Genomic DNA, 12,257 nt, shown 5'->3' with positions numbered 1-12,257 from the left:
TATTCAAAGAAATAAATAAAGGTATTAAAATTAATACGAAAATAAAAATTAAAGGATGATGGGATTATTAGTTTTTTTTAATTGTCATCATTAGTTTTATATGTATACATTTGGGTTGGTGATACTTTTATGAATACAAAAAATATCGAAAATTACAAAAGAGTTGATTTATTCTCTATGTTGTATAAGAATATACACAATTAAAGTTAATATATATGTGTATATTTTATAGTCAATATAATATACTTTTGTTTGTTCATTGGTATGTTCAATTTTTTATATTATTTTATATGTCGTTGCATACAATTTAGTATTTTTTTTAATTTTGTATTTTTGAATTATATTAATCTAGCTTATTTATATATATTTTCATATGCGTATAGAAAAGGATTTGACAAGCTAGTTTATCCTACAAATTGAATATTCACACATACAAATATTTATATTTTTTATTAATAGAAATGAATTATTTATTCTATCTAGTATTATCCGTGATTTTAAATTGTTTTGTAAGGGGGCAAGAATCTGCTACAAATTTTTATAAGTTTATTGATTCTTTTGCATCATCTACATATATTTCAGAGGAATCGGGGAGTTCCCTTTACGATGCTAAAAGAGCGATCCAAAACAACCCAAGCTATTGGTGTAGCGCTGGGAATCACTTAAAGGATGAAGAAATAACATGGACGGGATATTTAAATACAAAGGGTTTTGTAAAAGGTGTAAAAATATCATGGGAATATAGTCCAGAACTAGTTAGTATATTCGTGTCTTCTGATGGAGAGCATTATAAAAATGTGATTCCATATAAAAAAATATCGAGTACTGAATCATCTTTTGATGAAATATATTTTTTTAAAAAACTAGAAGAGGTCACATCAATAAAAATAGGGTTAAAAAATGCCATTCACAAATATTTTGGAATAAGAGAAGTGAAGATTATTGGTGGAGGGAATCCTTACTTTTTATTGCTATCTGGAATTACAAGCGAACAAGAAATGTGTTTACAAGTAGAAGAAGGGTTAATAAATAATGATAACACATCTGTAATTTTAGACTCATGTATTAATGCTTTAGCGAGCGGAGATGGTAGAGAACTATGGAAAACAAATTCTAATAATCAAATTATTAGTGCATTAAGTGATCCTCCTAAATGTTTAGCTGTTATAAATTTAGATAACTTAGAAAATAACAAACTGGTTTTATATGATTGTTTAAGAGCTTTAGAAGATGGCGATGGTAAATCGAATTGGGTATTTGAATCAAACTCTCAGATTCGATTGCAAAGAAGCGGTGAGCCTTTATGTATTTCTCAAAAAAATATTCATGGAAATATACCAGGAATTCATGACATTCTTCTTAATACAGATGCATCTGTTGATGCTACTTCTATCTTAGATGATGATCATAGTGCTGATAACACAATAGATGGGGACTTGAATAGTTTTTGGGCATCATCTATATTTGGAGATAACTATGAGCACTTAGTTTATTTTGTTATAGACTTAAATAAATTTGTAGAAATATCCAGAGTAAAAGTATTTTGGGAGTATCCACCTTTACATTATATTATATCTTTTAGCACAGAAAAGGATAATTATAAAATTGTTGCTGAGAATTTGGCTAACCCAAGTTTTACAACAATAGATTCATTAAAAAACATTGAAACAAGATATATTAAAATATCAATGGTTAAGCCTCATCCCAAACATGGAGAAATGGATGGACAATTTTTATATGGAATAAGATCAATAGAAGTTCAAGCTAACAATTTAGAAAGTGTATTAAATTTTTGTAGAGATGCAGCAAATTCAGATGATGCTAGAGACAAATATTTTATTGAATATATTAGCGAGTTCGATAAAAATTTAAGCAACAAATTAATAAATCTTGAAGATGATGTTTCAAAAAATGTAAGTTCTATTAGCGATAAATTATCAAAATTAGAAGAAGTGTTACCCAATATTGAGACATGTTTAAACGAAAAAAAAGAATATGACACAAAATTAAAAGCATCAATGGATCAAGTTATTGAACTGAATAATAAAATTACTTCCTTAGAATCAGTAGATTTAATTCATAGCAATGATTTATTACGATTAGGCGTATCTCCTGGTGATTCATCGTCTTATCCTGCGAATGATTGTTCAATAATTAAAAATGCTCAAGAAGTCCCTATGTCAGGATTTTATTGGATAAAACCGAAATGTTCACCTGAACCTCTAAGAGTATATTGTGATATGGATTCAAGTACATCTTTATATGTTTGGAATGGTCACTCTCCTAAATCGCCAGATCATTTAATAACAAATATTATAAATTCAGTAGATGACATTAGAAAGCATTGTGCAGAAGTAGGCTTAGAGCCATTAGTACTAAAATCAACTGACCAATTAAATAGTTTAATTGTTGCATTGAAAAAAATGGGTTTTATATTAAATGGAAAAATTAACATACCATTAGCTTATGATTATTCATGCAATTATGGTAGTTGTAGTGGAAAGTTTCATGATTTATTAAATGGTAACGTCGATTTAACAACACTAATTTATTTTAAAGGAGCAGAATCCCCTAATACCACTACTATTAGACAAACAGCAGGGATATCATATGATGACGGGTCTTTTAAATTTTTTAACTTAGAAACATCAGATATATCTGCAATAGTTTGCTCAACAAATTCATCGGAAAATGATTTTTCAATGCAATATTTAAGTATAGATTGTGATACCACAGCATTAGATGATGATTTTAATGGAATTGTAAATACAAATATAGTAGCTTTATGTCCTTTAGGATGTGATCATGAGAGATTTAAGGAATTTCATGTATATGGTAGCAATGGGGTATATTCTGATAGTAGCTCTATTTGTAGAGCATCTATACATGCAGGTGTAATAGATAAACAAGGTGGGCTGGTTAATGTAGCTATTGAATCTGGATTAGATTATTATAAAGGTTCAATAAGTAATAATATCGAATCTATATCGTTAAATAAGGGAGGTAATGAAGCATTATTAGACATAATTACGAATGAAAAAAAAGAAGATATTAAAGAAGAAACAAGTATTATTAATCATAGAACTATAAGAATAAGTAATTTGTCTCAAGATTGCCCAATCGATTTATTTGAATACAAGCAACTATCATTTATTGAAAAGGGTAATTTTAAAAAAAACGAACAAAAAGTAGAAAACATAGCGGAATATAATGAAAGTAATGAAGGTTACAAAACACATGAAATAATTAATGACTTGTTAAAAAATGTTGACGCTATTCATGGAGTTGATTCATCAGTAATTTCCATTATTCAAGATGAAACTGTAAGGGTTATAGAAAAAGCAAAAAAAGAATTCGCCCCAGCCGACATTTTATCAAAAAAACAAATTGATGATACAATAAATTTATACAATTTGACTGAAAATTTAGCATTGTATTTATATGATTTATCAGGAAAATATATAAATGATTTAGAAAAGGTAAAAGAACGATTGGAAGAATTAAAAAAAGTTCAAAGGATTGTCCATAATTTTGGCGCATTTAAATTAAACTATGAAAGTATGAATTTTTCTTCCTATTTCTACATATTTGATTCGAAATTAATTAAAAATAAACCTAGTGTTTGGGGATATGTTGATACCGAAATTTTAGGACATAAAAATAGTATTGGACAAATGAGTAGTATATCAAATAGAGAAATAGGGGAAGGGTATTTTGCAAAATTAAAAGGATTAAATTTTTATGATTTTGAAATAAAGGTAAGCGTGTTAAGTAAAGGTACTGGATGTGCTGGAATAGCATTTAGAGCTAAAGATGATTTCAATTTTTATTTATTTGATATTTGTGATCAAGATGGAGTAAGAAGATTATCAAAAATAGAAAATGGACATGCAGATATTTTAAAAGAAAAGTATGGTGATTTTTCAATAAATAATAAATGGAGCACATATAAAATAACAACGAGCCATGCTAATATTGATATATATGAGATTGATGATAAATTAAATGAAATGAAAATATTAAGTTCATTAGATGAAAAATTTTTATCGGGTACTGTAGGCTTGTATTCTCAAATAAATGGGCAAGGAACATTTTTTGATGAGCTGGAAATTATAGCGAAACCCTGTTCAGAACTATCTAAAAGTGGAAAGCATGAAAAAAAAAAGAATTTTAACTGTCCTTATTATAAAGAAAATTATGATAGCGATTTATTTCCATATACCATAATTAATGACGTAGAATATAAATGGAGTTTTGCAAAAGAGGATGATAATGATTATTTATTATGTAAAAAAATAGAAAATGGAACAGTATATGATACTATAGCACTTTTAAAACAAAGGAAATGCTCTGATGGCAACTTAAATTTTGATATGAATTATTCTTTATCCAAAGAAAATGAAAATTTAGATAAGAATAATCAACATATATATATCTTATTCAATTTTGTGAATGAAAATAATTTTAATGCCCTTGAAATTAGACAAGACTCTCTGAAGTTAACATCCTATAAGGATAGCAAACCAATAACATTATCAGAGTTCAACGATCATGATAAAATTACAAAGATATTAGAGCAAGATGAATGGTTCCATGTTAATGTAAAATTTGATAAACTAAAATTCAAAGTTGTAATAAGCAGTAATAATGGTTATGAAATCAAACTAGATGCAAACAATGATGATACAGATTCTATTGATTTAGGAAATGTAGGTTTCATGGTTAATAATTTTGATGAAGTAAAATTTGATTCTATAACTTTATCATCTAATGTATTAAATTCAAATGAAAGCTTCATTGAATCCAAAACAAAAACATGGGGAACATGTGAAAAAAGCATACATGTATTAAACAGAAGATCTTCATGTGAAACTGATATATATCCAAATCAAAAAAAAGAAAAACATATCAATTGCATTAAAAATTTTTGTGAAGAATGTTGTTTGCATCATACCAAAATGCTAGATAGTAACGAAAAGAAACAATGTGAAAAACATTGCAAAAGAAATGATGGTTTAGCTGAAAAAATGCAAAAACTTTTTGAAAAGTTTATAAACAAGTGTGTTTCATTAGAAGAAAACAAGGATTATGAAAATTGCGATGATGATGATTTAAATTGTAGAAGCAAAACATGTATACTTTGCTGTGAGCAAAATGATGTGGTAGATTCTGATGATATTGAAGAGGTATCTTTTCATAAATCAAAAGATATCCAAAAAGAAGAAACAATTGAATGTCAATTTCAGTGCAAAGTAACTCATGGAATTGCTGAATAATGAAAAGAAAATAATAATATAAATAAATAATCATAATAATAGAAGATATTAGTACAGTGTGAAAGAGAATTATTTATTTGTTCATTTGAACATATGCTTATGTGATGTTTTTTCGTATTTAGACTGATTGATTCATCAGTCATGATAATTTTTTTTATTGATAAAACTTGGAAAGACAATAAATGAAATTTAAAGCATATGCAAAGCAATTTATTTGTGTTACACATATATATCCTTTATTTTTTCCTAAATAAGCAATATGTTTAGAAACAAATATAGGAAAAATCTATATATGCGCATATATTTAGTAAACGATAGAATTATGTAAATATAACATCCGTATATAGCTTGGTTAGTTCATTTTGCTAATTTTATGAAATTTTATTTGAGGTGTTTATGTATGAATTTATTTAAATATTTGAATTATAGCAGTGAAATATATATTCCACCCATATAATCAAATAAATAATTTATTGTATAAAATTGGAAATAGTCTTATTATATGTATAAAATAGTTCAATTTCTTTATGACAGTTTAAAATTTATAGTAAAAAAGCACAAATATTTTTTATTATGCAATAAAGAGCTGCATAAAGAAAAAACATAGATATCCAGAATGTGTAATAAAAAATATTTATAGTGTGTATAATATATACATTATTTGTACTACAAAAAAATAATAAATTAAAAAAAAAATTTTAAACATGATAAAACAAACTTATTTTGATGAAAAAACAAAAAATATATGATTTATTTATCTTAAATAAATCTACAATAAAAGATGTTTGTGTTGTTAATTAAAATTATTATATGTTATTTTTTGAGCTAATTTTTTTTATACATTCTTTGTGGAAATAATTATATGTGCGTAGAAAGTTTCTTAAGTTCAAATTTTCATCATTTGAAGATGAATCGCTAGAAAAACTTTCTCTATCAAATTGGGTCTTTAAACCATAATTTGAATTTTTACGATCCATATTCGAAGGATCATAATCATCATTCAATTTTTCTGTATTTTCATTACTATTGTGATTATTTCCACGTTTATTAGAAGTATATTTTTCACGTTTTCTATTAGTTGATAAATATTCTTTTAATTTATTACAAAATTCAGTTTTATTATTTTTGCTTTGTAACACGTGTACTAAATTTTTATCTAAAGTTAAAATGTTATTTATGTGATGTCTACCAACCCCGAGCAAGTAGTTTTCATTGTATACGATTTTTTTGTTAAACTCATCAAAATCCGGTACATCTACACCGAATAGTCTTAAGTCATTAAAAGCATAATAATATAAGTCTTTTGAATCTGTATTATCTAATATATTGTCGATATTTGGGAATATATCAATGAATGCAGATAAATTTTCTTTTCCGATGAATTTTTTTACACTTTCTTTATAATTTAAAAAATTCATTGTTAACTCTTGGTTTTCGATATTACACGTTATAACTTTATTTGAGTTATGATTTGCATAATTATAGTAGCTATTCTCATCTTGATTTAAATCGTGATGTTTTGCTAAATCAGAGTTAGAACATTGTTGATTATTATAGTTTTCGTTTTTGGTTTTAGTGTTTAAATTATTTTTATAGCGATCGTTAATACCATGTTTTTGGTTTAATAATTTTGATTTTTTATTATCAGTTTGAAGGTCACCGCTCGTATTACATCGATCTCTTTTTTTATGATTTTCATCCATATCAATGTTAATATTGTCATTGTTATCTGCTAATAATCGATCTATATTTTTGTTTCGCATTTTTGATATACCTGAATCGTCAAAGTATATTCTATGCAATGTTTTAGGTATATTTACATAGTTGCATGAAGTAAGACCACTTTCATCCTTATTTTTTAATGATTTGATCAATATATTAAAAATATCTTTTGATTTTTCATTGCTATTTACAATTGTATCAATAATATTGTCAAAATTTTCTTCATCTATCATATTTTCCAAATTATACACCATTTGATCATATCCATGCATATTATTGATGTTATGGTTATTATTGTTACCGTTCATAAAATTGTTATTATATGATCCATTAGGGTTATAAAATGAATTATCGCCCATGTATTCGTTTGATTTCATAGAATTTTTAATAGCGTTTTTCCTTCTTTTGCTCATATTGGCATTAGTCATATCTGTATCATTAAATTGGCTGTTTCTATAATCCATATTTGCTTTACTTGGCCTTCCAACTTTTCCATGTTTTTTTGGCTTAATAATTTTTTTATTATCTTTGGATGTACTTAAATTTTCATCTTTTATATTAGTATTATATAAAAGCTTATTTACTAAGTTTTTATCTTCATTATGATAAAGAAGGTGTATGCTCATATATTTTCTATACATTTTAACACTCAGCTTTCTATAATAAGCTTCTAACCCCTCTGCAATCTTATGATAGATAGTAGTTTTGTCATTATATGTGTAGCAATTATTGATTATTAAAAATATATCTCTTTCAAACTCTTCATAAGTATTATATTTAAAATTTTGAATTTTTTGTTTCATCGTTGTAAAATCCATTGGCTCTTTTATTATATTCAGGTAATCTGGAACATATTGCACATTTACTGGATATAAAAATATTCTCTTTTTATCAAAAACTATCAGTTTATTTACAATATTTGCTAATATCTCATTTTTGCGTCTGAATTCTTCGAGTTGGTCATATTTCATCTTCGTCCCGCTCATTGTAAACAACTATATAAATGAATAAAAATTAAACTAAATTATGTATATTATGCGAATGCAAAATTATTTCCTTATATGGCATATGCTGCACAAAAATGGGAATAAATATAACACCCTTTACATATTAAAAGATGCATTCTTTTTTCTTTTATTTTTGGCTGGGAACGGAAAATAATATATTCTTTATGAATTTATAAAAAAATACAATTGCGCTATTATAAATTTTGATATATAAATTTTTAACATATAGTTATTCTTTTATTGGTATTTACAATATAATATGCACATAAAGTAATTCAATAATTTGAATATATATATATAATATTTATATATATACTTAAAAGCATTAATGATTTATGCCCATAAAAATTTATTATCTTAGAAAATTATTATTTATGAATCTAAAATTTATGGCAATAACATAAATGTATATGTATAAATATAACTACAACTATGTATGCATAAAATAAATTTTCTCTGTAAAGCATTTAACAAAAATGGAAAAGCGTCAAATTCAACTAAATTGTTCTATTATTTTTATATGTATATTTATAATAATTTTATTTGGTCTTCTTTTTAAATAAATATGTATTATATTTTTTAAAGGAAATACATAATTTATTTAGAGAATTGTTTATAATATACAAATAAATAAAAATTTTGCAGAAACTTTTTTATGAAAAGTTCACTTATCTGGTATAATATATAAAAATTAGAAGATGTTGCCGCGCATCAAGGGAAAAATAAATTATTAGTGAGGGGAATGAAAAAACATAAATAATATAAGCAAATATAAATAAATTAACATATAAATTTTAACTTAAAAATATTAACTTCATTTATTTCAATATATATAAAATAATGCGAAAACAAAATAATTAAGGGGAAACATTAATTATTATAAACAAAAAAAAATTAATTCGCAATGAAAAATGTTTGCTGGATGGTTTAGTAGCATTAAAATACAACTATATGAATATAAATAATTTTTTAATACAATTAAAAATGTATCTCTTTTATGGAAATTCGAAATAATGTTCACAATGTATTTTTCATGTAATTTTCTACACGTTGAAAAAATGAATAAAAGCAAAATGTTTTATAATATTTAATTGTATTATAAATGTAAAAGGATGTGTGGCTTTAGGTTTTTACGAACGATTCGAACAATTTTTATGTGTGCATGCATTTTTATTGTATATTATAATTTGGTTTGTTGTACATAAAGGCGGCACACCGAAGTTTTTAGTAATTTTCGAATAATCCCCAAAAGACGGAATGACCAAAAACAGCATAACACGCGTAAGACAACTGCTGATAAATATAATTAATGCATAAAAGGATTTTAATTCATATAGATATAAGAATGTTCTTATTAGGAGAAATATAAATCATATGAAAGCATCACCTTTTAAAAATAACAATTATGCTAAATTAGTAAAATGTCTTCTCAAAAATATTTCGCTTAATATGTTATTGAAAGATATTTATGGGGTATTTTATAGAATGTAATTTATTATTACTAATTGATTTTTTTGTTATTTTTATTATTGATTTCCAATTTTCATAATTTTTTTGGGGGTGAGAATTCTTTAGAAACTATTGAAAGCTTACATATTACTAGTGTTGCAATCTTAATAAGCGTATAAAATGATGTCTATTACTTTTTTCACAAGGATCAATTGAAACTATAGTACACAATGTCAGAGTGGTATTATTACACGCTTGTATATTTTTAAAAATGAAATAGAAAATTATAATTATTTACGAATGACGGATTTTATATAAAAGATGTTTGACGTCATAGAAAGCATGTATTTTTAATTTCTTATTATTGTATATAATTATTAAATAATAAGGTATATACTTACGAATAATTATGATTAAATAAGGAATGCTTATATATATTTGGTATTCCGTCACCATGCAATTCATATGTATCAGGTATTTTATCATATAACATTTTTATTTGCATACACACGTATTTTTGAAATGGAATAGACGAATGCATATAGTAATTAATTCGCTTTAATGTGATTTGTATGTATACATAATGTTTAGGCACATTCCATGGGTATATATTTGTTTAAGCTGTATAATTTAATGGAAAAAAGTTTTAAGACTTGCAGTATATTTTGATATTAATTATTTTTGGAAATTTTTTAAATTTCTCGTAAAATAATTTTTAATATTTGACTGAAGTCTGTGCATCGTTATATGTCTAAAGCATATATTAATTAATGGCAAGATGGGCTAATTTGTTTAAAATTGGAATTAATTACGATTATATAAAGGATATTTATAAACTAAAGAATTAATTAAATATATTTTTTCGTTATAATATCCACCTAAAATTGAAAATAATGTATCTATTTAATTATAAATAATATATACTCCTCTTATAGACATAAAAATTGGCAAATTCCTTTTTAGAAATTCTATATTATTTTGTTTAAGAAGAATAATACATATTGGACGCTGCAATTAAAGCGGTGTTCTTTTCTAATGATTGCATTAAGTTAATTTTTTTTTGCAAACGGATGGTGCGTGAAATTATATTTTTACATGTTGGGCAATGTGGAAATCAGCTAGGACATGAATTTTGGTCAGTAGCAATTAAGGAACACTTAAATAATAAAAAGATAAATGAAAAAAAAGATGTATTGGGTAAATACTGCTATATGAACGATTCTGAATCATCATTTTTTGAAAACGTATGTGGTGATTTGAATTCAAGTCATAACGAAAATTTAAAAGCGAGAGCTATACTAATAGACACTGAAACTGGGGTTACAAACGAAGTATTTAAAAGTTCTATTGCAGGATATTTTGACAAAAATAATATATTTACTCAGCAATCTGGTGCAGGAAATAATTGGTCTCAAGGATATATGCATTATGGAAGAATATATGAAAATATTATTGATAATATAATTAGAAAAAATGTCGAAAAATGCGATTCATTGCAATCTTTTTACATTACATCATCGTTAGGAGGCGGAACCGGTTCGGGTTTAGGTTCATACGTTTTAGAAATGTTATCTGATAACTATAAGCAAATAAAATTTAGTAATTGTGTATTTCCATCAGCATGTGATGATGTAATTACATCCCCATATAATAGTTTTTTTGCCTTAACAAAAATACATGAGTTTTCAAACTGCGTTTTACCCGTATCAAACGATGCGTTACTAAATATTTTAAATAGTAAAAAATTGAAAGAAAAGGAGCATAATAATAAAAATGATTATTCAAAAATGAATAATATAGTAGCTAACCTTATTGTAAATTTAACAAGCTCAATGCGATTTGAAGGTTCATTAAATGTAGACATAAATGAAATATGTACTAATTTAGTCCCATATCCATTTTTTAATTTTATGTTATCATCATTAAGTCCATGTTTAGAAACAGAGAATATACGAAATTTTGATAATTTGTTTAAAAATGTTTTAAATCACAATAATCAAATGTTGATAGCTAGCCCAAAAGATGGCCTATGCTTATCTATGGCATTTTTATGTAGGGGTAACATAAGTATTTCAGACATTACCAAAAATATTTTATTAATAAAAAATAATTTAAATATTTTAAAGTATAATAAAGATGCTACAAAAATAGGGTTGTGCAATGTACCTCCATTAAATCAGCCTTATAGTTTATTGTGTCTAATTAACTCGTGTGAAATAAGAAATAGTTTTTTGCAAATATTAGAACGATTTAATAAGCTATTCAAAAGAAAAGCGCATTTGCATCATTATTTGGAATATCTAACCATGGATGATATATTGGAGTTTAAAGAAAAAATCCAAAATTTAATTTTTGAGTATAGTTATATACAAAAAAATTCGTTTTGTTCATCTAAATTTTTAAATAAAGACACAATTGAGATGTTAGGATATGATATATGTGACGAAAGTTATATAACTGTTAACAATGGAAGTGATGATACTAATACTTGTCCAAATTATTTAAAACAGAAAATAAAAATAAATGACAAAAATACAAATTGGTTTGATTTTAAAAATAAGCCAATTATATAATAAGATATTCAATTGGCTTAATTTTTTTAAGTGCAAGTTTGTACATATCATTATTTAGATTGCAATAGTTGGTATGTTCCCTCCTTTATATAATGATCATCTTTTTATCACGAACTTCTTTCATTCTATTATTCTTGGTTATTAATTTTATTATGATCATTATTTTGTTAATTTATTATATCTAACTTTTTTAAAACTATGATCATAATTTTTTAAACCTATTATTATTT

At 25.0% G+C, this 12,257-nt stretch overlaps 3 protein-coding genes across 3 annotated transcripts; 2 read left to right on the top strand and 1 right to left on the bottom strand.

The window, feature by feature from the left end:
* Positions 1 to 461: 461 nt before the first annotated feature.
* On the top strand, positions 462 to 5,276 carry PCHAS_1303900 (LCCL domain-containing protein; the record flags this gene model as incomplete). Its single annotated transcript, XM_016799073.1, has 1 exon — positions 462 to 5,276. One exon carries the CDS (start codon positions 462 to 464, stop codon positions 5,274 to 5,276), a length of 4,815 nt encoding a protein of 1,604 aa, XP_016654417.1.
* Positions 5,277 to 6,082: 806 nt separating this feature from the next.
* Positions 6,083 to 7,984, bottom strand: PCHAS_1303800 (bromodomain protein, putative; the record flags this gene model as incomplete). The annotated part of the gene is made up of 1 exon (XM_739399.2): positions 6,083 to 7,984. The coding sequence occupies one exon, from the start codon at positions 7,982 to 7,984 to the stop codon at positions 6,083 to 6,085; it is 1,902 nt and encodes a 633-aa protein (XP_744492.2).
* Positions 7,985 to 10,524: 2,540 nt separating this feature from the next.
* On the top strand, positions 10,525 to 12,027 carry PCHAS_1303700 (tubulin epsilon chain, putative; the record flags this gene model as incomplete). Its single annotated transcript, XM_736911.1, has 1 exon — positions 10,525 to 12,027. One exon carries the CDS (start codon positions 10,525 to 10,527, stop codon positions 12,025 to 12,027), a length of 1,503 nt encoding a protein of 500 aa, XP_742004.1.
* Between the last annotated feature and the right edge of the window lie 230 nt (positions 12,028 to 12,257).

The sequence above is a fragment of the Plasmodium chabaudi genome, assembly GCF_900002335.3.
Source record: "Plasmodium chabaudi chabaudi strain AS genome assembly, chromosome: 13".
In the NCBI taxonomy this organism is placed as follows: domain Eukaryota; phylum Apicomplexa; class Aconoidasida; order Haemosporida; family Plasmodiidae; genus Plasmodium; species Plasmodium chabaudi.
Note: the sequence above shows the minus strand (reverse complement) of the source record. Positions and strands in the feature narration are given on the sequence as shown.